The sequence below is a fragment of the Peromyscus leucopus genome, chromosome 1 (genome assembly GCF_004664715.2).
Source record: "Peromyscus leucopus breed LL Stock chromosome 1, UCI_PerLeu_2.1, whole genome shotgun sequence".
Lineage (NCBI taxonomy): Eukaryota > Metazoa > Chordata > Mammalia > Rodentia > Cricetidae > Peromyscus > Peromyscus leucopus.
This window is the reverse complement of record NC_051063.1, coordinates 50,781,810-50,808,728: the sequence shown is the minus strand read 5'-3', so window position 1 is coordinate 50,808,728 and position 26,919 is coordinate 50,781,810. Positions and strand designations below refer to the sequence as shown.

The following is a 26,919-nucleotide window of genomic DNA, read 5'->3' as shown; positions in this document are numbered from 1 at the left end:
AAGACCTGAGTTTGATTCCCAGATGATGGAAGGAGAGAATTGACTCCTGCAGGTTGTCCTCTGACCTCAACACCAGGCTGTCATGATATGTGTTCATGCACACACACATATGCACACAAAATAAGTGCAATTTTTAAAATGTAAATGTACGGTGGAGAGTGAAAAAGAAAGACATCCATCTTCAACCTCTGACCTCCCTACACATGTGCACACACCAGCATGTACACACTCATGTGCACAAACACAGGCAGACTTTCTGACTCATGTTTCCAACATTCTTTCTGCTGATACTGTTGACAGGAAGCTCCAGCATTCTATAGACAAGTTTTTCCTACTTGTGACGAATCGGATGTTCACAGTGTTAGCTACAGAATGGTGTCTCACTCGTGGCTCCTCCTCTTTCCTCCGATGTGACCTTTTGCATCTTAAAGCCCCCCTTGTTTCCCATGCCCTGACTGGAGACAGCATCTGGCAAGCCCTAGGTAGTGTGAATGGCCCCGCCCTGTGTGGACCTGCTGCCGGTGAGAGTAACTACTGCCTTTCTCAGAGTATCCCTGTCAGCCCTGACTTCTCTCCTGGGTGGGAGGGCTCCGACACTGCATCTGTGAACATCGAAGCGTAGAGACTGGGGAGAGGAACACAAAGCAGGAGGAGGCCTCTCCTCTGGACGTCCCTGGGTGGATAGGGTCAGTATTTCCCCCTTGAAAATGACGAGGGCTGGAGAGATGGCTCAGTGCTTCAAAGTGTCTACCGTTCTTACAGAGAACCCACATTAGACAGCTCACAATTGCCTGTCACACCAGCTCCAGGAATATCTGATGTCCTGTATCCTTGTGGACATACCCCCACACAGACACACATACCCACACATAATTTAAAATAAAATAAAATTCTTTTAGAAAATGATGTAAAAGTCATATTGACATGTTGGATTTCTGGTTACAGCTGTCCTTTTGGCTCAGTTAAGTAAGTAAAAAATAACATGGTCCTACTCAGTGTATGTAGGCAGAAGAATATCATAGGTAATTTTTATTTCCTGAGGCAAGGTATCATGTAGCCCAGGCTGGCCTCAAACTTACTTATGAGGATGACCTTGAACTTGCGTTCCTCCTGCTCTGCCTCCAGAGTGCTGGGATTATTGTTGTGAGCCACGTTCTGAATTTTTTAAAGGTTTATTTTTATTTGTATTTTTGTAACTATGTGGGGGTCTGTGTGTCTGTGTGGGGATGTGTCCATGTTAGCTGCAGGCGTTCTCAGAGTCCAGAAGAGGGTGTCAGAGCCTCTGGAGCTGGAGTTCCAGGTGGCTGTGACCTGACATGGGGACTGAGAACCGGACTTGGGTCCTCTCTGAACTGCTGGGCTGTCTCTGCAGCCCCCATGCTTTGATTGTTAAACTTGTTTCTCTGCGAAAGACAAGATAATGAGCCCCCTACTCAGTCCTCCGCCTAGCTCTGAAGAGGAAAAATGACATGGGAACTCCTTTGTGCTCCTGATGGAAGAGCCCTGAGGGAAAGGAGGGACCAGAAGCTGGCCTGTTGGAACGTGGAGCATCAAAGGGCCTGAGCTCTTGGTTCTGCAGCCACAGACCACAAAATGACAATTTCTCCGACGGAGATCACGTGTACAGCAGTGACCCCTCGGTCGTGTGGCCATCTTAGTTTGTGTTAGTTTACTCTGTGACTTTGCACAGTGACAAAATGACCAAACATGGCTGGGAACTTAGCTGCCCACACATGATGCGTCTGTCCTGCTTGTGTGAGATCCAACTCTCCTCAGCCAGTCCCCTTTGGGGCCTGGAGAGACGGGACCTTTAGAACGGACCTTTGGTCCAGGAAGAGCCGTTAACTCATTGACCCCAAGAGGTCACCAAACAGGCCCATGTGTGAGGAGAACAGCACCGGCGACTGGACTTTTGTGCTGTGGGTCCAGTGGGTTCATGGTTTTCTTAATCCTGCCAGTCACTGGCAAAGTAACAGTCAGTAGAAATTAGTGTGTCTAATCCATGAAACGTAGATATGATCAGAGTGTCATTAAAATGGTGCAGCAGATGTGTTAGGAAGAGGAGGCCGAAATCATTACTTGAAGCAAGTGGTTTCTATTATTAGAACCCTAGATTTTTGCAGAGATGTCTTAGAAGCCCAGCCCTTGCTACACTGGATAAACAGGGAAACCTTCGGCTCTCTCGTCCTCCCTCTCCCCCTCCCCTTTCTCCCCCTATGCCCTTTCCTTCTCCCTCTCTTCCTCTCCCAAAATTGAGTAAAAAAAAAATACAGAGTTCCCGACACTTCCTGTTCCCACACTGACCCCACCTTCAACATCGTATCCCAGAGTGGTGCACTTCCTGTTCCCACACTGACCCCACCTTCAACATCGTATCCCAGAGTGGTGCATTAATTACAATCGATGCGCCTGTATTGACCTGGCCCAACACTCAGGATCTAAAATCTCCAGTCCCACTAGTGATTACCCTTGGTGTTCTGTGGGTGTGGGTGCACATGCTGAAAGTGTCCATCACTGTCACATGCACTGAAGAGTCTTCCTACCCTGGAGGCTCTCTTTGCACCTATTCTGTGCATTATAATCCACGTATTTCACTTTGGGAAGGGGTCCCATATACTTAATTTTGAAATCGTTACCACCAAGGTCAAAGTTTCCCAGCTCCAGTTCTCATATCTGGGGTGGAGGGAGTGGGATTCACAATTCCTGCAGGCCCTTTCCTGACAGGATTCTCTGAGGGACCCTGTGGCAGCTCAGCCACACCTTGGCTGCCAACTTCTCATGTCTTCACAGGTGGAACCCGAGACCCGGGCAGTGATCCAGTGGATTCGCTCCTTGAACTTCGTTCTCTCAGCCAATCTGCATGGCGGGGCTGTGGTGGCCAATTACCCGTATGACAAGTCACTTGAGCATCGGTTCCGAAGTCCCCACCACCGCACCTACAACTCCCCCACACCAGATGACCAGCTCTTCCAGACGGTATGCAAAACGGCGGCTCGTCCCAGCAGGGGAACTTGGGCTCAGGAGAGGAGGTTCATGTCAGAGATGCACAGGTCCACAGACAATTACAGTTGTAAATAGGGTCTGCTTGGGAGAGGCTGTCTAGTAAGTCACATTTTATTTCAGATGACAGGCCATAAATCCAGGAATGATGAAATCAAAAGGAAGACTTTTTATAATTGCTATGATGTAAAGAACACTTAAGCGCCAGGCAGTGGTGGCACACGCCTGTAATCTCAGCACTCGGGAGGCAGAAGCAGGTAGATCTCTGTGAGTTCGAGGCCAGCCTGGTCTACAGAGTGAGATCCAGGACAGGCTCCAAAGATACAGAGAAACCCTGTCTCGAAAACCAAAAAATAAAAATAAAAAAAAATAAAAAAGAACACTTAAGCTATGAGTTAGTGGAATGAAATATGAATTTTGAGAGAACCTAACTTACACTTTTATGATAATAGGTCTATCTTAATGAAAAATAGGCCATGCAAATTAAGATTTAAATAGTAATATAAAACAGTAGAACAGGGGCTAGGGAGATGGATCCGCAGCTAAGAGTTCTTGCTACTTTTATAGAGGACTCCAGTTCTGTTCCCAGCATCCATGTTTGTTAGCTCAAAACCATTTCCAGGGGATCTGACCCTTCTGGGCTCCAAGGGCAACTGCACTCACATGCACACACACACACACACCAGACATACAGACACACACATATAAATCTTTTTTTAAAAAGATGAATATAGAGTTATATATTCATAATATGTATTTTTAAGTTCATAATCTTTTGTAATAAAATTTATTAACTAAATTATAAAATATGAATATATCTGTAGATAATAAAATATTAGTAATATTTATTATAATTTATCAATGAGTTATAGAGAATGACCCCAATTTACTTTGCAAAGGAAGTAAATTAATTTATTTTTCTTCAGTAATATTTTGTCTACTATTATAAAAAATAATGACCAGGCATGGTGGTGTGTGGTCTAAGTATTTTACTTCCAGTACTTAGAAGGCAGAGGCAGGTGGATCTCTGTGAGTTTGAGGCCAGCCTGGTCTATAGAGCCATTTCCAGGCCAGCCAAGGAAAGATGTTGTGGTGATATTTTGTTGTACTCTACTAAAGCTTGCCTGAAGATCAGAGGACAGAGCCAGCCAGTAGATTAAACATAGAAGCCAGGCAGCTGTGGCACACGCCTTTAACCCCAGTATTTGGGAAGCACACACACCATTAATCCCAGCACTAGGAAGGTTGAGACAGGAAGTAAAATGGCTGGGCAGAGAAAAGCATGTAAGGCGTGAGGAGACAGGAACTCAAGAGCCTTTCCAATGAGGACTCAGAGGCATTCAGTCAGGGGATTTGTGGAGACAGAATCTTCTCTTTTCGGCTGAGGGGTTGGTGAGGTGAGAAGTGGCTGTGCCTTGTGTCCTCTGATCTTCAGCATTTACCCCACTATCTGGCTCTGGGTTTTTTTTTTTTTTTTTTTTTTGTTTTTTTCGAGACAGGGTTTCTCTGTGTAGCTTTGTGCCTTTCCTGGAGCTCACTTGGTAGCCCAGGCTGGCCTCGAACTCACAAAGATCCGCCTGCCCCTGCCTCCCAAGTGCTGGGATTAAAGGCGTGCGCCACCACGCCCGGCGCTGGCTCTGGGTTTTTATTGTTAAACTATTTAGGATTTGTGCAACAGATGTCTCAAAAAAAACCCAAAATAAAAAAAAATTATTAAAGAATAATAGGGATCATAGAGTCTAAGCATGTGCCTCTCTTCCCAACACGCATCTTTCATCTGTCAAAATACACGTTTTCTACTTTATTCATTCTTTGGTTTCTTTCATTAAATTCAGCTAGAAAATGGCCTGACTGAAAAGGACCTTCTGTGTGATCTGTTCTCGTCCATTTCTCTGCACGTGACAGACTTATCCCCGAGAAAGTGGAAACACCAGAATACGGGGCTCCTATAGCAATTACAACATCTGGGATGTGAGGCAGGACTGAGTTCAAAGCCAGCCTGGACAACAGAGTGAGACTCTCTTTAAAAACCCAACAGAGAGAAGGAGATCGAGCGTTACTCCAGGGGCCAGGCGGTGGTGGCGCACGCCTCTAATCCCAGCACTTAGAAGGCAGAGCCAGGTGGATCTCTGTGAGTTCAAGGTCAGCCTGGTCTACAGAGGGAGATCCAGGACAGGCACCAATACTACACAGAGAAACCCTGTCTTGAAAAAAAAAAAAAAACAAAAAAAACAAAAAAAAAGAGTGAATCCAGAATTCCTAACTGCAGTCCGAATTGTGTGTGCTTGCTTACATAAACGCATTCACACACACACACACACACACACACACACACACCCTACCATCACCACCACCACCTCATTACCTCCTCCTTTATCTCTGGTCACACTTCCTTGCACTGAAGCATATAATGCACTTGACATGTCATGTTGCCCCATGTTGCCCCTTGGTGTCCCCTAGTTCGGAGTCTGAGCCGCCGCTGTGTGGGATGGGATTTCTCTCATTCATTTCCTGTCTTTCCTCCAGCTGGCCAAGGTCTACTCCTATGCACACGGATGGATGCACCACGGTTGGAACTGCGGTGATTACTTCCCAGACGGTATCACCAACGGGGCGTCCTGGTACTCTCTCAGCAAGGGTAAGCGGAGTCCTGGGAGCGGCCGTTTTTTCTCCTTCTCAGGGACTCACTATAGGGAATACTATAGACTTTTGCACCTCACGGGGAAATGGAGAACTCCCAAGCTGGCATTCAATAGCCTATTTGTGATCCTAAAAGACCGAGGGGGGAATCATGTGTGGTCTTGTAAAACTAGTGGGTTGTGCCCTGATCTGCTGGGGCATAGGAAGAAAGTAATGAGACCCAGTGGTGAAGGGTGTGGTCTCTGAGACTGAATCGGCTTGGAGTTCATCCTGCTTGTGTACCAGCCGTGTGGCTTCAGGCTAATCCCACGGCCCCTCTGCGCTTTGGTTTTCCCATCTCTAGCTAAGCCCGATAACACACTCACCTCGTGGATTTGTTGCTTTAAGTAAAGCACTTGAAACGCCTGGCTTCTAAATGCTCTGTTTTCAAAAGCAGCGCAGGATGGGCTTCAGCCAGCAGAAGGAGAGCTCTGCACCAGAGCTACCAACTCCCCACAGCAGGAACCTGCGTGGGCATTGGCCATTCATAACCAAAGGTCGGGGAGCTCAACTTCAGGTGCACCCTGCCCCACCCCACCCCCCGCCCGGCCCCATCCTCAACCCTTCCCTGCACCTTGCCTGGGACAGGCTCAGGATAAATGTGTGCTGTGAACCTTCCTCTGTAAGACAGGAAGGAGGCTAGAACAGGGAGCCGAGTTCACTCGGGGGCTGTTCACATCCATCTTTTCCCATACTCTCTCCACGGATATTGATGGGTTGAGCTGATGTTTGGTCCTGGGGAGAGTGGAGGGGAGAAAAGCCATGGTGTCACTGTGTACTGAGAAGTTAAGACGTGTGGCCCCAAACCCACTTGAACACAAGCAGGAAGATTCAGTTAGATTCTAATTTCTTGTATTAGGAAACCAGTCTCCCCATCCCACAAATTGGAATCGTTAGATATGTGTTTTCAAATCATCCTTGTTTTGTTTTTTTTCCCCTCTCCTTCTCCACCTTCCCTGTCCTCTGAGAAAGCATGACCCATGCCTGCTCAGAAATCTCCACTCTAAAGCAAACTGGCACAGTCTCAAAAATAACTTGATTAATTAGTCAATCACAATGATTGTCTTAGTGCGTGGTCTCTGACCCTGCACCAGCAGTACCCCTTGGGGAGTTAGACCCTTTGCCTGGGAGTAAAGCCCAGAGTTATCCGTGTTTAGCTGGATGGCCCAGGCTTCCCGGGGACTCTAGTGCATGGTAGGAAAACATGTATGGAGTTATGGTTATTGGTCTCTGGATTAGTCAGGGTTCTCTACAGGAACATAATCCATAGAATGAATGTATGTTAAAAGGGGGAGTTTATTAGGATCACTTATAGGATAGAGTCTGAGTAATCCAACAGTGACTGTCTTCACACTGAAGATTCGAGGCCCTGGAACCTGCTCAGCTCACAAAGCTAGGTCCCTTTGCACCCCCAGTCTGGTGCTGAAGGCCTAGAGGGTGCGTAAAGAGCGGATGGTCTTTAGCCCATGTTGTAAGACCACTGTAGCTGGGTTCCAGTGTCGGGGTGGATGGCAGCCACAGAGTACATGAACTTCAGAACAGGGTAGATGAGCTCACCAGCAAGACGCAAAGGCAAGCAGGCCACGTGCAAAGCTTTCCCTTGAACCACCTTTTATCTGGATTTCAGCCAGAGGATGTCACCTATATATTTAGGGTGGGCCTTCCCACTTCAGATGACTGGAAGACCCCCGGAGATATGCCCAGCAGCGTATCTCTTAGTGGAATCCAGGTCCAGCAGAGCTGACAACCAAAATTGACCACCAGTCTCCAACTTCCTCCGTTCTTTCTTATTTCATGTGTACATGTGATTTGCCTGGAGGTATGTCCGTGTACCCTTAAGAGCCTGGTGCCCGAGAAGGCCAGAAGGTTTTGGATCCCCTAGAACTGAGTTACACACGGTTGTGAGCCACCATGTGGGTGCTGGAAGTCTACCCTGGGTCCTCTGGAGGAGCAGCCAGTGCTCTTAACCATTGGGCCATCTCTCCCACCCTCTGCATTCATTTTATAATAGCTTGTTCTCATCAGCCCAAAGAACAAGTGGAAGTTAACTAAGTGGATACTTATTTTTCAGTTTTTATTGTGACAAAATACTACAGAACCTACCATCCTTTTTCCTGTGGTTAGTTCTCACTGTTGCCTAGGCTGATCTTGAACTCATGGGCTCAAGGGATCCTCCTACCTCATCCCCCTCAGGAACTGGGACTACAGGAGCATCCCACCCACCCGGCTCCATCATAACCCTTTAAAATTACTTATTCGTGCATTGTGGTGTGTGTGTATGTGTGTGTGTGTGTACACGAAAGTGAGCACATATGCCCCAGTGCAGGTATGGAGGTATTCAGTGACAGATACGTGCTTCTTTCCCCACTTTGGTATTTTGAGACAGTCTCTCTTTGTGTAGCCCTGGCTGGCCTAGCATTCACTCTATGGTCCAGCTAGCCTTGAACTCATATCAAGCCCTCCCGTCTCTGGCTCTGGAGGACAGAGGTTATAGGCACGCACCTATAGCCACATCAGGCTTGCTGATCACACTTTTAACTGTGCCCTTAGCACCAGCCCTGTCTCTAGACTCTCCCCATCTTGCCCCAGTGCATACTTCTCTATGATTTTGACTAACCTGGATATTTCATATTGGAATCATGCAGTGTTTGTCTTTTGAGTCTGGGCTAGTTTATTGCACTTAATATGGCATTCTCACGGCTCATCAAGGCATTGCCTTCGGAAGGCAGAATCCCAATGCATTCATCCACCACATTTTGTTTGTACACTGCCCATCAATGGAATGGGTTCTGTCTACCTTATGATTACTGAGAATAAGGCTGCTATGAGCATGTATGTCAAAACATCTCTTCGAGATCTTGATTTCAGTGCCCTTGGATCCCTATCTAGAGCTGGAATTGTTGGATTGGGTGGTAATTCTCTTCTGTGGTAGCTGTACCATTTTATAGTCTTATCAACAGCACACAGGCTCCGATTTCTCAACACCTTTATTAGCACTCATTATTTTCTGTCTGTATTCATCTTTCTGTAGTAGTCAGCTCATGGGTGCAAGCTGGCATCATACAGAAGCTTGATTTACATTTCTCTAAAGATTAATGATGTTGAATATCTTTTTCATGTGCCTACCAGCTATTTGTACATCCTCTTTAGACCAGTATCTATTGAAGTCTTTGCTTATTCACCCATTCTTTCATTTATTTATGAGATAAGACTTTCATTTATTCGTTTGAGATAAAACTTCACTATGTGGCCCTGGCTGGCCTGGAACTTACTCTGTAGACCAGGCTGGCCTTAAACCCACAAAGATCCCCCTGCCTCTGCCTCCCAGGTGTTGAGATTAAAGGGATGTATCACTATGCTGGACACTTATTTTTTTATACTTGAGTCTTGCTATGTAGCCCAGGCTGACCTGGAACTTATGATCCCCTCTGCCTCATCTTCCAGCCTCCTGAATGCTGGGATTACAGGTGTAAACTACCATGACCCATCTCTGTGTGTGGCATTATACATGGATCTAACTTTATTTTTAGTTAGTGTTTTGATTGGTGTAATTCAATCAAAATCACCTCAATCACCTTAGAAGTGTGGTGAGGTTTCCAGCTTTATTTTTTTTTTCTCCCCCACAGTTATTTTGGCTTTGGGGGAGGTGGGTCCTTTGTGATTTCATATCATTTTAAGATTATATGTGCAATAATTCCTTGTAGAAAAATACAAGCAACCATGCTGATCAAGCCAATTAAGAGAATAAGAAACTTTTAATCTTGGCTGGTGACCAAGAGCCAGTTCATGCCTCAATGTCTTTTGGTGCCAAAGTTCCAATGGTGTACAGCATTTTTAAAGACAAAACTTACAATTGCATCAGTGTTGGATGAGGGACAAGTAACCTTGCAACATCTGCTTTTGGCAGAACATAGTAGTTACTTCAGGTATAACATGACAATTATTTTTTACTTCTATTCTTCAGTTAGTTAGTAATTATTTTGGTTAATACATCTGGACCATGGTCAGGGTCACCGAAATTCCAGATATGCTGCCAAGCAGATATGGCTGATGAGCGTAGAAGACTGGGAAGCGTCTGAACAGACAACAGACTGAGTCAGGACACTTCATATGTAAATTTAAGAGTGCACGTCAGGTGTAAAAAACGATCAGAAGTTACAGTGAGTTGGTTGGTGACTCTTGGTAGAACAGACCTCTTTGAACTGATGAATTTTAATCCAAATGAATGTGCAATATAAATATCATTCTAATAACCAAAAAAATACTGAAACAATTGATCCAGTCTACTAAGTGAAAAATATAAACACTCAGAAGAAGCCATATATGATAGAGAAAAAAAGATAAAATACAGTGTCTGCCGCTTTTCCATGAGTCCACTGTTCAGATTACGGCTGTGTACCTGGTTATGGTGGGAGACAGGAAGCAAGCGTCCGTCTCCTCTTGCCTCTCGAGTCTGCAGAACACCACAGCTCAAAGAGAAATGCCATCCTCCTGAAAGCGGTACCTGGGCACACTCAGTGGGCAGACAGGGACAGGGAGAAATCAGGGACCGTAGAGGTGGATCAGTGAGCAACAGCAGCCTTTGCTGCACAGACATGAGGACCCGGGTTCAAATCCCCATCACCTTGGGACTTGGAGAGAGAAGACAGGAGAGTCATTGTGCTTGCTGGTGAAGAGCTTGCCCTGGGTTCAGGGGAAGACATTCTCTCAAGGGAGTAAGGCAGAGAGTGACAGAACAGGACACCTGATACCTTGCCCGCGTGTACACACACACACACACACACACACACACACACACACACACACACGGAAGGGGAACCAAATCATGAAATGGAAGAAACATTTTCGAAAATTATTTGGTCCAGCCATAATAATCTTCCCAGGGGCCCAGAAGAGAAGCTGCAAACAGCGCGAATAGAAAGGATCTAAGCACACCGAGTTCTCTGTCCATCTACTTTATTCCTCTGAGATAAAATTCTGTCTACACAGCTTCAGTTCTGTTCTCATGCCTAGCTCCTCTCTTGCCTGCTTTCTCTCTACCTTTATCTGCTGCCCCCTCTAAGTTCTATCTTAATTCTGTCATCTTAGTTCTGCCCCTTCTTGGTCTTTCTCATCTCGTTCTTCCCCATCTGGCTCTTCCTCATCTTCCATCTCATTGTTCTAGTTCTCCATCTAGTTCTCCAGTCAAAATCCTCAAAATCCTTCCTCAGTCTCTGAGGTTCACAGTTATATACCCATGCAATAGCAATGCTCTAGCTAAAGCAAGGTCACCAGGCTTGAATTCTTACAGGGTCATAAAGTCAGATAAGAGTCTTCCTCAGGCAGTGACCATCAGGCTTTCTTTTACAACCCAAAAGGGGAGTGGTAAAGGAGGAGGTCAACTAAGAGCTAAAATCAGTTAATATATCAGAAAAATGGAATTTGTGTCCTTGAACTACATTCCTAGAGGTGGTTAGGTAAATGTTAGGAGTCTATAATGTTAGTATAAATACCACTAAGGTATATAAAAAAGGAGGGTCTGAGCTTAATTTGCCTTAATTCAGGAGATTGTTTGGCCTTAGATGTTTGATAGGTATTTCAGATAAAATACACTGTTATGAGTTCTTGGAAGCATACATAGCCTAAAGGAAATCATTGCAGGAATCATCATATATATATGGTAAAATATCACCAAGACTTCCTAAGCCATGGCTTGACCTTCAGAAAAGTCCTTGACCTTTCCTAGTAGTAGCTTTTGTGATAGTAGCTGGATTCCATTACATTTTCCTGTGGCTGGCAGCAGAGCATAAAGGATGCGGGTGATGATATGAGCACAAAGAAAACTGGAGAGAGAGAAAGGGACACACCTGAGACTGGGGGACAGCCATGTGTAGATAAAAGTTAACAGATGTCAGGAGGTAGAAGAGAAGGTGATGAGGATGTAGTGGAGAAATTGTGACAAAGAGAAAGATGGGGTGGGGTAATGGTGGGTGCCCAACACGAAGACCTGTCACTGCCTCTTTTCCTAGGAATGCAAGACTTCAATTATCTCCACACCAACTGCTTCGAGATCACACTAGAGCTGAGCTGCAACAAGTTTCCCCCCCAAGAGGAGCTGCAGCGGGAGTGGCTGGGTAACCAGGAAGCCCTGATCCAGTTCTTGGAACAGGTAGGGCGCAGGAGAGGAGCTTCCGGTGGCGGCTGGGGTTCCCGTGGGCTCAGGCCTGGCCCTGGCTCTGACTCAGTGCAACAAATGCTCTACTTGTGGGATTTTTCCCCTACAGTGTCCTGGAGCATCACTGTCTGTCAAACATTTAACTATAAGCTGAGGACTCTGGGTAAACAAGCATATCTCTGTCTATATGGAACTGCCATTCTAACCAGGACAGACAATAAACAAAATAAGAAAGTAAACTCTGTAAAGTGTTAAAAAGAGAAATGCTGTGAAAAAAGCCTTATGGTGACAGTGATTCTTAAATAAGGAGTCCAAAGATCAGAGGGCCATAGTCAGGCCAGTTGTCTAGAGCAGGGGCGCAGTCAGGCCAGGTGTCTATAGCAGGGTTCCAGGTATCTAGAGCAGGTGTGCCAGGTGTCTAGAGCAGGGGCAGGGCCCTCCAAAATAGATACATGAAAAAAAGCCAAGCTGCACATCTGAAAGCATGCCCGGCATCACCATCTGCCAAAACCAGGAATGACCAGGCTTAGGAGGAGGGGGAGAAACTGGACTCCATGAGCTCTGTTGCTGGGAATGAGAAGTGGCATCATTTCTGTGGGAAACAATGGGACAGCACCTCCAAAACATTAAAGATCAGCCTGAAGTTTAGCTCGATAATAAAGTACTTGCTCAGCATGAGAGAGACTCAAACGTGGGTCTCCAAATCTGCAAAAGAAACAATTAAAAGAAAATTATCATATTATTCAGCACTGTTCTATCCCAAAGAAGTGGAATCAGATACACAGGAAGGAAGGAAGGAAGGAAAGAGGGAGGGAGGGAGGGAGGGAGGAAGGAAGGAAGGAAGGAAGGAAGGAAGGAAGGAAGAAGAAATATTATTCAGCCTTCAAAACAAAGTACACTCTGACACTACCTTGAGGACATTACGCTAAGTGAAATAAGCCAGTTACAAATAGACATATATTATGTGACTCCATTTGTTTAGATAGAGTTCTTAAAATCTTAGAGACAGAATGCAGAGTGATGGCTGGGGCTGCAGGAGCAGAAGGTGGGGTAGAGAGTGGGAGGTGTGAGTGTTGCAGCTCTGAGGGGAAAGGCCTCCTGGCATTTGGGAGCCAAGGAATACCACAAAGTCACACCTCACAGAAGAGATTTATTGGGAAAGATCCAAGGGGGTGGCCGCCTCTGCTCAGGCGAGAAGCAGCAGGGAACTGAAAGGCAGACTTGTACAGGGTTTCTTGGGGGGTGGAGATTTCCAGGGTGGGGATTGGTGGGATCTCAAGTCCTGAGCTTGGAGCAAGCCCAGGGATTGGTGGGTTTTCAAAACCCAGAAGTGAGTGATGGGGAGTTACTACTTAAGGAGAGCAGTTTCAGTGCCATCACATGAAGAGAGTTCTAGAAATGAGTCATTATGCTGGGCACACATTACAAATGTATCTGATAAACTGGACTGTACAATTTACAGTATGAGTATTTTTATCACAATTTAAAGCGTGCGTGCGTGCGTGCGTGCATGCGTGCGTGCGTGCGTGCGTGTGTGCGTGTGTGTGTGTGTGTGTGTGTGTGTGTGTGTGTAGGTATAGGTGCTTCCATGCATCCATGCCGTGGTGTTTGGAGATCAGAAGACAACTTGTAGGAGGGAGTCTGTTCTCTCCTTCCACCATTTGGGTCCCGGGATCAGACTCAGGTTGCCAGGCTCGGCAGCGCACGCCTTTATCCACTAGACCATCTCGACAGCCTCTATCCCAATTTAAAATTCTTTAATTTAAGCAAAATTCAAGATTAGATCAGGAGGAACCGGAGAGATGGCTTGGCAGTTGAGAGTACTGGCTGCTCTTTCAGAAGACCTGGGTTTGACTCCCAACACCCTCATGGTGGCTCACAATCATTGGTGACTCTAGTCCCAGGGAATCTGAGGCCCTCTTTGCACACCAGACATGCACATGGTATGCACACACACATGCAGGCAAACTACCCAAACACATGAAATTAATAAGAATTTTAAAAAGATTAGAGGAGACGCGCAGCTGGAGTGGAAGCAGATCTTTGGAACCAGGCAGAGGGTAGCTGTGGAGGCTGGGCTGCTCTTGGGGACTGCATGCAGCCTTACGGACCAGCCCAGGAGCCTAAGGCCTTGCTGAGTTGGGCTTTGAGAAGAAAGGCAGTATGATTTGACTGAGTCTGTAGCAGGGTCACCCCAACTACTGAGAAGGGAATTGGGGTTTGGGAGAGCGGTGAAGTACAGCTTTGCAGGCAGCTGCCATGGTTGTTAGTGAAGACGTTCGGTGCGGACCCATGAGAAGGGCCAGAGTTCTCCCACTGCGCAGCTGTTCTGTGATTCTAACTTGCTGTCGGCCACTGTCTCCTGCAGGTTCACCAGGGCATCAAGGGAATGGTGCTTGATGAGAACTCTAACAACCTCACAGGGGCTGTCATTTCTGTCACTGGGATCAATCACGATGTCACTTCAGGTAGGCAGGAAGGGAGTTTCTGCTCCTTGTCTCCAGTAGAACTGGGGACCATTTGGAAGCCAGAGTGACCGGCCATCAAGGACGCTGGGGGTGAGGAACCAGAGGAAGGAAAGGTGCCGGATATGGGGGCAAAAAGGAAGCATGGCATCAAGCAGCCAGATGTTGATGAGGAAATTCTTTCACTTCTGGAGTGAGCAGGCTCTGAGAGCACGGAGCATTGATGCAGATGGAGCTCCTACTCAGAGCCCAGGTACCACTGTGGAGATAGTCTTATTGGAAGTATTTCTGGGCTTGGCGATATTAATTAATAATGATGGCGTGGAATAGGACCGAGAAGGACGGTAACGCTCATGTTTAGTCTCCCCTCTGTGTCAGGCATTTCCCACATGTCCATTCAAGAAAAGCTGATAGATTCTGTAGTTGGTTGTTTCACTCTTTGCCTCTTTAGGTGGGGGGCACTACCCAGCTTCCAAATGAATACATTCTTACTTATAAATGTCTGGCCTTAGCTTGGCTTGTTTCTTGCCAGCTTTTCTTAACCTAAGTTAGCCCGTCTACTTTTGCCTCTGGGCTTTCACCTTTTTCTATTTCTTTTTCTCTCTCTTTCTTTTTTCTTTCTTTCTTTCTTTCTTTCTTTCTTTCTTTCTTTCTTTCTTTTCTCTCTCTCTTTCTTTCATTCTTTCTTTCTTCCTTCCTCCTTCCCTCTCTCCCTCCCTCCCTCCCTCCTTCCTTCCTTTCTTTCTCCATTGCTGGTTGTGTAGCAGGGTGGCTGGCCCCTTGCGTCCTCCTTCTCTTGATCCTTGATCTCTCTTCTTGCTCCTCCTTCCTCTAATGTTCTTCTTATTCTATTTATTCTTTCTGTCTGCCAGCCCCATCTGTTTCTCTCTCCTGCCTTGCTATTGGCCATTCAGCTCTTTATTAGACCAATCAGGTGTTTTAGACAGGCACAGTAACACAGCCTCACAGAGTTAAACAAACGCAACATAAAGAATGCAACATATCTTTGCATCATTAAAGCAATGTTCCACAGCATAAACAAATGTAACACACCTTAAAATAATATTCCACAACAAGATTCCTCCTATAGACTTGATTTGAGGCAAGGTCAGCAGTAGAGGAGAATCTTGGAATTACCTAGAACCTGCTGGAAGGGTACAGTCTTGGTTTCTTTTGCTTTTGCTATGATAAAGTACTCTGAAAATAAAAAGCAACTTAGAGGAGAAAGGGCTTGTTCTGGCTCATACTTCCAGGGTCTAGTCCATCATAGTCAGGGGTCGAGGTGGAAGGAGCTTGGAGCATCTGGCCAACTCACATCAATAATCAGGAAACAGATTGATGAGTGTGTACACGCTAGGACTCAGCCCCTCTTCTTCACTTGCACAGCCCAGGATCCCAGCCAGGGAATGTGCTACCCACAGTGGGTGAGCGGTCTCACCCCAGTCAACACAGTCAAGGTAATTCCTCACAGGCATGCAGAAGCCCATCCTGGGTGATTCTAGACTCTGTCAAGGGACAGTGAACGCCGACAGGTAACAGAGTCATCTCATGGAAGAGTAGTGTTGCAAAGTCGTCCCCCCCCCCCGCAGTCAACTGCTCACCACTCGTAGGAGTTTCTATGTGTTGGCTTTTCATGGATGTCGTAGCTACTTACTTCCCAAAACAACCTTGTTTGCTACCAAGCAGGCATCTCATAGCTCTTGGCTGTCTGTCCAGGCTGGATGAAATCTGTGCTTCATGTCCCTGAAGGTAGTCTCAGAGCCTCTTCAGTGGCAGGCTTGTTTAAGGAAAAGCCAATGTTCTAAAAGAATTGTGTCACCCCCGTCTGGCCGACAATCGGGAATCTTCCAGCCCAGCGCAGAGCTTGGACCTCAGCACCTTCCCCAAGAGCATATGCTTCTGGGCTTGGTTTTCACCCCTTTAAGCAAGGATGGGAAGGTCTCTAAAACATCAGAGTCCCTAAGAATGGTTACCATGGATAGGCCCTGTGTTCAATATCCATTATGCAAAATAGATGTCACTCCTCTCCTTAGTGACATTGATGGGCTGCCTGGCAGGGCACCTGTTGTTGGTTACAGGTGAAGACAGCCTCTTTGAAGAAACATCTAGAATGGAGCTTTTGTAACACAATTGCTAATTACCCCGAGTGTGAGCACCCAGTTAAGATAATAACAGTTTCAGGATATAATCTAAACTGTCCAACATGTGCATAATAACACGCTGAATTGCTAAAGTATTTTAAAGTAAATTACAGGGCTGGGGTGTAGCTTGGTAAAGTACTTGCCTAACGTGCAAGAAGCTCTGGGTCCAATCCCAGCACTGAATGAGCTAGTCATAGGGGCACACGCCTGTAATCCTAGCATTCGGGAGCACTCAATGTCATCCTTGGCTACATCGCGAAGTAAGGACCAGACTGGAATGCATGAGATCCAGCACTACACAAATCAGGCATGGTAATGCACACTGTGATCCCTAAACTGGGGAGGTTGAGGCAGAAAGTTCATACATTTGAGGCCATCCTCAGGCAATATAGCAAGTTTGGGGCTATATAAGACCCTGTCTTTTTAAAAATATGTTAAAAATAATATTCTCTGGCCAGCATGGTGGCACACCCCTGTAATGCCAACACTCAGAAGGCTGAGGTAGGAAGATCATAAATTTGAGGCCAGACTGCATAGTGACTTTGATGCTAGCCTGGGTCACATGAGACCCTGTTGTCTCAAAACAGAGAGGAGGTGGGAGGTGGGGGGAGAAGAGAAAAGCAAGATTTTCAAGCCAGACCGTTAGTGATCATTTAGTCCGATTCTCACATGTGTAACATTCCCGGGTGTTGGTTGTCCAACCCGGATCCCCAGGATTGTTAGTACAGAGTATGCAGTGTTCAGCTAGGTAGCTCGTCCAGGGCCTCCGTTCAACTTCCCAGGTACCCACAGCTGTACACGCAGTCCGTTTCTTTCTTCGACAGCTTTTTACCACGGTAGCTTCTGCTTCTCTCTGGTGAAGTCTGCCTCCATGTAATGTTAGACTTGGGGTACGGTTTCTTCAAACGGAAGTTGTTTCATTGCAGTGGCTTTTCACATGTCACAGGGCTCAAAGTTTTCTTATCAGGCAAAATAGTAACAGACAGATCCACCTTCTCTCTTCCCTAGCGACTTTTTACTGGACATGAGTCTGTCTTAGACCCGGGATCTGTAACAGACTGTAGTTTGAGGCAGAGCACAATGAAACCTTCCCAGGAGTGACCCCTGTGGAAGATCTTACTTCTGAATGGTTTAGCTGTTTATGGGTTTTTCATCATGCTGTGAGGGAGAACAAAAACCAAAACCAAAAACAGGCTTGTGGTCAGCTCAAACCCCCAGATCACTTTCATAGCCAGGTTCTGTATGAAGTAGGTTTGAAGTCAGCTGGCTGAGTTACATCCTTCTGACGTCTAGGTGAATACGGGGATTACTTTCGTCTGCTGCTTCCGGGGATTTATACTGTCACCGCCAAGGCACCAGGGTATGACCCAAAAACAGTGACTGTGACTGTGGGGCCTGCAGGACCAACACTGGTGAGTCTGGCCGAGCCTTAACCTGCTCCGTAAATGTCACGCAGCGTCTTAAACAGCCCCGTTGCTGGGTTCCCCTTGACCTTTCCTGATTCGTCTCTTTGATACAGCCTGCTTCTCTCATCCTGCTTCTTCCTTTGTACATTAGTGCTAACACTTCCTCCTCACGGATTGCAAAGACAAAGCACACGTCCACAGAGGTGCACAACAAGGCTAGTTTGTAAGCGCTGGGGCCCTGCAGATTCCCCAGGCTGCGCTGGTTGCATTCTTCAAGACCATGAACAGCGACCACCACTAGGTGGCGATCTGCAAGCCGTCTGTGCCCTGTGGTCTCAGGCTCACTTCCCATTGCAGCCACCGAGGACCAGCCCCCTCTGATGCTCTCCTTATAGAGAGGATGAGAAGCGAAGAAGCATTGACTTACAGCCTGGAACTCTTCACTGTAGATCATGTTATGTCAGAACCTCAGAGCATAAAGGGAGTGCTGTCAGCCCTCCATGCACTCAAGCAGCTCCTATTTTTGAATGCCGTCCTCAGTACCTTTTGAGTAGCTGCTGGGCATCAGATACTGTAGGAGAGCTTCCCACAATTACCCATTTTAACCTTCACAGCTACCTGTAAGTAACTGTTCAGTATCACACAGTGGGTGGATGGTGGGGGTGGGATTCACCTCCTAATGAGTCACAGGGACTCACACTGTGCTCCCTGCCTGTGTGCAGAACCCCGTAAGTCAACAGAGCAAAGAGAGCTTCGGGTCTTCTAAAAATTCCTCTGAAACTTACAGATCACCGCCCCCTCAAACACCTCCTACATATTCTCTCTCTCTCTCTCTCTCTCTCTCTCTCTCTCTCTCTCTCTCTCTCTCTCTCTGTGTGTGTGTGTGTGTGTGTGTGGTGTATATGAATGTATGAGCATGTGTTGGGAGGCTAGGGTATGGACGTGTCATGGCACTTGTATGGAGGTCTAGGGACAATCTCAAGTGTCGGTCCTTGCCTGCCACCTTATTTGAGGCAGGGTCTCTTCATTGTCTGCTGCACAATGTGTGTGCTCCAGGCTGGCTAGCCCAGGAGCTGCCAGGGATGCTCCATCTCTGCCTTCAGTCTTGCTGCAGTCACTGGGACTACAGAAACACACACACACACACACACACACACACACACACACACACACACACACACACACTGTTGTGTCTTCCTTTAAGTGGCTTGTGGGGATTCAAACTTGGGTCTTCACACTTGTATGGCACATGCTTTCTACTGACAGACAGGAAGAGAAGACAGCAACCCCATCACGGAGAACCCTGTTTCCCAGCCAGCCAGCCCCTTTCTTCCCCATTTCACCCTAAAATCAAATGCCCAGCAGCAGCCGCATCCATAAACCATGCGATGTAGGCAAGCCTGCTCACTGCCAAATGTAAACAGCTCCACAGCCTCTTGAGTTACGCCTGTTTTGAAGGAGTTTGCTCTCCCTCCCACCCTCCATAGCCTTTAAATAAACTAGCATACCCATCCCTTGTGTCAAGTCTAACCCGGAGGCACAGTCTGCCGTTTGGATGTGATATTCAGAGGCAGCAGCAGCCACCTCTCTTCATTGACTGCACTGCCCTTTGCTTGGCTTCCATTTTAATTTTAGAGCCGTTAGCCGCTTTCCTGAGGAAAGAAAAAAGGATGTTTCCTCAAGGGTTTTCATCTTACAATTAAGAGGATTAAAACCTCTCCCAGGGCCCAGCAATCCCGGCTGTCCCCACCCCCCTGCTGCAGCCGATGCTGGAGCCTTTCTCTTTGCTCTGCCTTTCCTCCCCTGTTGCCTGAGGTCTCCTCTCTTCCTTTCCAGGGTTTATGTGTTTACTAAAGGGAAAGTAGGAAATGGTCTCATTGAGTTGGCTCCGACTCCCCTCCCCTTTTACAGAGCCAGCAGAAAATCTGGCTATGGATTTTTATGGAAGAGGCAGGAAACTCAGGGCGCGGTTTTAACTCCCCGCTGCTTCAGTAGTGGAACCTGTTACAGGAAGGGGTTTCGGGGGGTGTAGTTAGGACATGTGTCGCCCCCTCTTCTGCTGCCGTGATGGCTCTGCAGCCACACCAGTGCCCCACACCAGTGCCCCACACCGGTGCCCCACACCCAAACGCCCAGTCCACAGCATCTTCCCATTTGTGTCCCATGGCTAGAGGGCAGCTGTACACAGCCCTTCCATCACACTGAGGATGTGGTGGCCACACCTTCTCATCCTAGCACTCTGGAGACAGAGGCAGGTGGATCTCTGTGATTTCAAGGCCAGCCTGGGCTACAGAGCAAGTTCTAAGTAGCTGGGGCTACATAGTGAGACCCTATCTCAGAAAGAAAAAAGAATCTAGCCATGCAATGTCTGTTACCTCTCCGACCCCGGTTGCCAAGCGGTGCAGTGCGGCAGGAGGTTGAGACGCTCATCGGCAGGTATGGGCATGGTACTGGCGACTCACACAGCCACTAGGAGGGAAATAGAGATGGAGACCCCTCCGCTCATCACTCTTGCCCTAAGCAGGGTGTAAGCAAAAGCGTGATTGGAGGTGAGAATAGGATTTTTTGCTAATATTTAGTCCATCCAGCCACACACTTAATGTCATTAGTGGTTGATTCTGTACCGCTCTTTTGGGAGATAATTGCCGAGTCTGGAGTACCCTACCCTTAGAACCTGGTGTGACGGGGACAGTCCAAACAGGCACTCAGCTTCTGCCTCGCCCTTGCAGGTGAACTTCCAACTCAGTCGAAGCACGTCTCAGGTGTACCCTGTGCCGAAAGCTCCTGGCCGAGGACAAGGAAGCAGGCCAAAGCAGCCCCGGACATCCAGAAAGAAAGATCTGGCAGGAAAGCGGCATCGCGGCCCTGCCTGAAGCCCAGCACCCAGGGCCACACACAGCAAGGCCGGGTTCCTGCTCTTGAATCCGGTGGCGACATTTTTCTTTTATTATCTGGGACATATTCAGACACAGGCACATACAGAAGAGTTCTGAGTGTTTCTGTCTGTCCTGGAGCAAGCCTTCTCTAGGCCAGCATTAAAGGAGTCAGAACCTTCTGGAAACTGGTGCCCCACTGTACATGCCTCCAGCAGGGTTCTGGAGACCTTCTTCCTGGGAGTCTGGTTCGGGTCCCAGCTGCATGCTGGGACAGGTTCCAGCTGGTTGTTCTGTCTCCAGAGTCTAGCATGGAGCTGGTGACAGCTTGGTGCTAATGAAACTATCAAAATGACTGTAGTGCTGAGGGGACCAGAATTGCCTGGGACCGGTTCCACAACAGCCAGTGCTTTCCTCGTGAGGAAAGGATGTGATCCACAGGGTCCTGTTCCCTGCCCCTCACCTGGGGGCACTGCCAACAATTTACACCTTTTGTAATGTTTTCTGGGTATGAAGGAGACATAGCATGCCTGTGGTCTGGCACGTGTTCGCAGCATGTCCTTCAGGGCAATGCTCCGGGCTTTGCTGAGTCCAGCTGAACCCACCGGTCCTGAAGGCATTACTGAGGAAACTAGATGTTTCTGAGGACATTATATCGTCTTCCATCTCATGCCTACTAGCATACAAGCTGATGAACCCTCACCGGTCTGGTGTCCTAAGTCCTCTGTCCCCAATGCTGGGTGTTGGGGATCAGCCCGAGTTTCCACAGCTGCTCCAGCCTTTTCCTATGGATGAGCTATTCCCCTCTCTCCTCTTGGGGCATAGCCTCACACACAGCAGCAGCTGTGAAGACGTGCCCTCTCCCGTGAACTAACACACTCTTTCTCCAGTGTTTGAGCCATCTCAGTCTGTGACCAGAAGGAAAAGGGGCGAAGATGTATCCTCTCCCTCTGGGAGACGGCTCTCCTCGGGCAAAAAGGTTATAATGCTTTCTTTGCTGTTTCCAATCTTAATTCCTTGGGTCCCTTCTAATGACGCAGCTTTGAGAGGGCACAGCTCAGCTCAATGACACATGATGCCTTCATTTGTTGTGTATGCCACATTTTCCTAGGCTGTCTGAATATCACTCTGTCTTGAGGGTCCCCAATACTAAGTCATTGGGCAGAACTGACTTTTACAAATGGGGTCACAGGGTGCTTGCTGGCACTGCCCCCGACTTTCCTTCCTCCCTTCATACTAAGGATCTTTACTGAGTCCTTGCTCACAAAGGATGCAGAGAATACAAAGAGGAAGAAAGCATGGCCCATGGCCTCAGTGTGGCAAAGTAGCTTGGAAGACCCAGGAACATCACAATACATTGTCATAATTACTCTGACCCCATAAATCTGGGGTGGGCCTGGGGAGCCCATGAGAAGAGTCTGTCCCAGCAATGGAGAAGCCTGAGATGAGGTATACTGAAGTCAGACAGAGCAGAGTGTGAAGAAGTGGAGGAGTATGGTTAGTCTGAGAAGGTGATAAGTGCGGATGCCTGGAGCTTCTTCGAAGGTCCCGGGCCCTCTAAGGGAGGACTGCAAGGAACCCTTCATGAGATGCTGAGAGACTAGGCTGGGTGTCTGGGAGGGACCATTACACAGGGTCATTTGGCCTTTATCCCCAGAAGACACAGGAGCCACTGAAGGGTCCTTCCAAAGGCTGGGCTGAAGTCGAGTGATAGCCGGGGTTGCTGCTTGAAGAGCCAGCAGACAGGAGCCTGCAGGGAGCCAGCTGGGAAGATGGCCTCAGCCCTGGAGGGGCAGTGGCAGAGACACTTGCAAGCTGAGAGCACTTCTCATCAGCTCCTTGTGACGTCCCTATGTTCCCAGAGACTTACAGTCTCCTCACTCAGATCTCTTCACCTGCCACCCTGAGGCTGAAACACTAAAGCTGTTGTAGCACTTCACCCCGGCCCTAAGGCCTGTCCTAAGTACACCCCACTCAAGTGCAAATGTGAGATTAAACCACAACGTTATACAGAATGCCTGGGCTCTGGCCATGGCACAAAAACTCCACATATCCTGAAGAAAAATCGTGGTTTGTATACAGTTGAATGTATGTCCCTACAGGTTCATGCACAGCAAGCTTGGTCCCCAGGAGGGTGGGGTGGGGTGGCACGGGGGCGATGGAAACTGTAAGGGGTGGGGCCCAGTATGAGATAATTAGGTCATGAACTCCTGCCCTTCAAATAAATCAGTGCTGATCTCCCGGAGCAACGGGCTTGAGTGGGTTGTTTCCAAGCAAAGCCACACCATCCATTAGCCCCTTCTGCTTCTGATTGATTCCTTTCCACTTCTCCATGAGGGGAGCAGGCATAAGGCCTTTGCCAGGATGCAGGTGCCTGTAAGACTCTCGGCCACTGGAATCGTAAGTCAGATAAACCTCTTTACTTTGTAAGTTATCCAGCTTCAGGGATTATGTTATAACAGAGAAACACTGATGTGAAGTCATGAGGGTAGGAATGGATAGAGCTGACACAAGAAAGAAGGTCTGCTGGCTTTGACCTAGAATTTTCCTTACTCATACCTTTCTTTTTTCCTGTGTTTCTCTGTGTTTTCCCTGGCTGTCCTGGAACTCTCTCTCTGTAGACCCAGCTGGCCTTGAACACAGAGATCCACCTATCTCTGCCTCCTGAGTGCTGGGATTAAAATATGCCACTACCACCTGGCAATACCTTTTGTTATGCCCATATCACTGGGGCCCCCAAAAGACCACCACGGAGACCAAATCCCAAATGTAAAAGCAAAGAGCCTTTATTTTCAAGCTTGGTCTCTGTCCCACACAGTGGTGAGAGCAGAGAGCCCTGAGCTCAGGCGGGGTAGAGTTTTTATCATAGCAGAGGTTGGGGTGAGGGGATTTCCAGGATTCAGGACCCTAATTGGCTGACATTTGTCTAGGGGTATCTGTAAAACATAAATAGGTGTGTGCTAGACTCAAGGACATCTGGCCACCTTATCTAGTGGTTGGAATGTTTGGGATACCAAGTAGTTTCCCTTAGATGTAGGCCTCCCTGGGTGGGGTCAGCTTATGTGGCTTTTCCTGGGTCTGGGTGTTGCCTGCCAGTAAGCCTGTCACAGAAGCTGTGTCTGGGCCTCCAAGCCTGTCATGGCAGCTGTGTGTTCAAGCTGATTTGGGCCCCCCACACCTTTCTCTTTTATAACGAGTTTTTAAGAGGAAATCTTCCATATAAAACGGTAGCCTCAGTGGCTGGTGTCTCCTGTTGCTGAAAGACATCATAGTGAATGCCATGGGTTTAGAACTCTGACAGACCTAAGTTTTGATTGTAGCTCTGGCCTTTATTTGCTGTTGACCATTTAAAACAAAAACAAAAAACAAGCAAACAGATAAACCGAAAGATGGCAGAAGCACACCCTTGAGGCTGTACGGCGGCTCCAAGGAGCCTGAGAGACACACGGAGGAGACTCGGCAGCGGAGGATGATCCTGCAGAGCACACAGTGTCTCTGGGACAACCAAAGAAAGGAGGTCTTACGGGAAGATGCTTTTAAAAAGTGATGTCATGGAACTGCAGAAAAAGATAGCCGAAAGGAGTGGCGCTCAGCAGAGAGAATCAGAACTCGAGTCTCTGTGGTGTGGTTGGGAGCTCCTCAGCAAACAAAGGAGCCAGTCCTTGGGCTGCTGGGGGGCTTGGGCCACCCCCTGCTCACCTCACCCAGGTGCCCACGGTCCCGCCGCTCAGCCTGTAAGCCTGGCCTCAGCTGCTGCTGCAGGGTGGCCAGCACAAAGGGCGGGGTGATGTACAGCAGCCTGGAGCTCTTGCAGGTGCTGCGTCTAAGGGTGCTACCCAACTGCATGGTCACCCTGACTATGAGCAACAAGATATCTGAGATGAAGATGGCTTGGTTTCTGGATTAAGCGTCCTCCAAAGAGAGGCCATGTTAGTATCTGTGGTCCCTGCTGCTGCCAGAGGCGATGGTGATGTCTGGGATCAGTGTTATTCATTAAGCAGTGCTGTTTACCATGGGAGAAAAGCCACAACAAAACCCACTCTAAGACTTTATTAAGGGAAGGGAACAGAAGGGGTGTGCATGGGCCTATGGGATAACTGTGCGGGGAGAGGGGGAAGGAATGGGTGGAACCTGCTTTTATAGGTTCCCTCCACACATGTGCATATGGGCTTACATAGCTACGCCACGTATGCACATAGATTACATGATCACACAGCACACAGATTACATAGGACATAAGGCCCTAGGATGATTAAGCATCTTGCCTGGCTACCGGACAGCACATGTGTGGTCATGTAGCTGGGGAAGTGGCTAGGAATTCTAACAATCAGCTGTAGCACGAATCTTAAAAGGTCTTTTTAATAAAAACAAAACCGGAGCCAGGTATTGGGGTGAATGCTGGAAGATCAAAGGAGCAGAACAAGCCACAGCTACCTCACCTTGCCAATTCCTCAGATGGTCCTGTTTCCTCAGACTGGATGCCTCTCAGCTGAACTGTGCTGCTCAAAAGCCTAACCATATCTAGTTCCTGGTCCTCATGTCTTATATACCTTTCTGCTTTTTGCCATCACTTCCTGGGATTAAAGGTGTGAGTCACCATGCCTGACTGTTTCCAGTGTGGCTTTAAACTCACAGAGATCCGAATGGATCTCTGCCTCCCAAGTGATAGGATTAAAGGCGTGTGTGCCACCATTTTCTGGCCTCTATATCTAGTGGCTGTTCTGTTCTCTGACCCCAGATAAGTTTATTAGGGTGCACAATATTTTGGGGAACACAATATCACCACAATCAGTGCTGGGACAGAAACCATGCTGATATTCATGATCAGGGCTGCCACAGGAGACCTTGTTGGCGTTTGTGATCTGTGCTGCTACTGGAAACCATGTTGAGGTCCATGGTCCACAGTGTGAAGATTTGTTTGTGCACTGTGAAGCTGTGTCTTTGCCAAGGCACCTTCTGCTTAGTTTAATAAAGAGCTGAATGGCCAAAAGCTAGGCAGGAAGAGATTAGGCAGCATTTCTGGGCAGAGAGGGAAGAAGAGATGAATCTAGGTGCAGGAGAGATGCCAGCCTGAGGACATGGAGAGGAAACGAGGTGAAAGATGCAAGAGAGGTTAAAAGGCCATGAGGCAAAACATAGATTAATATAAATGGATTAGTTTAAGTTATAAGAGTTATAAGCCTAAGCTAAGACAGGGCTTTCATAAATAATAAGTCTCCATGTCGTATTTTGTGAGTTGGCTGCCCAAAGAAAAGTCGATCTGCAGTCCACGTTGCTGCCAGAGACCATGGGAGGTCAGTCAGTGTTCCATGCTGCCACAGAGCGCCATGGACAAGGACGCTTCTTTCACAGTGATATCGATGACTGCAGATTCCTAACTGAGAATGAGAGACACTGAATGAGGGGCCTCTGTGACAACCCCCCCCCCAAAGAAACACTCTAGACAGGAAGCTATTGAAGAGAGTCCTTAAAAATTGTGACAAAGATGTTGAAGTATAGCTCTTCACTGTTGTAGATTATTATTTCAAGGTGTGTTGCTTTTGTTTATGCTCTGGAATGTCTTGTGGACCACAAGAATATATTATAGAGATTCAGCGTATATTAAAGCTATACTTTGACCAGCCAAGGGTCTGCAAAAGGAAAGCCATTTACCATGGACTATTTGGTGCTATCCAGTTTTTAGTATTTCAGCTATCTTCTGCTATGAAATTCTTGCATGCCCAAATATTCCCAGACCATTTGGCAAACAGTTCAGCTCCTCAGACCTGCTGAACTTCTAGATAACTAACTCCCCTACTGAGCCTAGGAGACAAGCAGGCTGTAGATGCATAGTTTTGCTTCTTGTGCAAATGAAGCTCATACCATCCCTTGCCTTCAAGCCTAGTGGCATTCCAGAGCAATGGACTGAGAACAATAGGGCTTTTTGCATAACCAGTTGCAGTAAGGACTGGAGCAGAATTCCAGAGACACAGAACCTCATGGCCAGAGAGAGGAGAGGAAGAATGAAGGGTGAGGCAGGAACAGCAGAGACAGAACCGCGTGGCCAGGGAGAAGAGAGGAAAAGAGAGCTTGAGCAGAGGGTAAAGCAGATCTCTTGTAGAGTTTTCTGAGAGCCAGGAGTAAGCAGCTAGGAAGGAGCGAAGGACAAAGGAACAGGAGATGAAGATGAGGTTGAAGGCATAAGGGCTTAGTTATTACTAG

General features: G+C 47.6%; 1 protein-coding gene across 1 annotated transcript in view; it reads left to right on the top strand.

The window, feature by feature from the left end:
- The window catches only part of Cpn1 (carboxypeptidase N subunit 1), a 32,269-nt gene extending 11,363 nt beyond the window's left edge, over positions 1-20,906 (top strand). The window contains exons 4-9 of the mRNA XM_028888860.2: positions 2,791-2,976; positions 5,527-5,638; positions 11,688-11,827; positions 14,202-14,301; positions 17,733-17,851; positions 20,575-20,906. Of these exons, the coding sequence (XP_028744693.1) occupies positions 2,791-2,976; positions 5,527-5,638; positions 11,688-11,827; positions 14,202-14,301; positions 17,733-17,851; positions 20,575-20,718 (801 nt within the window). The 3' untranslated portion in view covers positions 20,719-20,906. The remainder of the gene's footprint in view (positions 1-2,790; positions 2,977-5,526; positions 5,639-11,687; positions 11,828-14,201; positions 14,302-17,732; positions 17,852-20,574) is intronic.
- Positions 20,907-26,919: the final 6,013 nt, after the last annotated feature.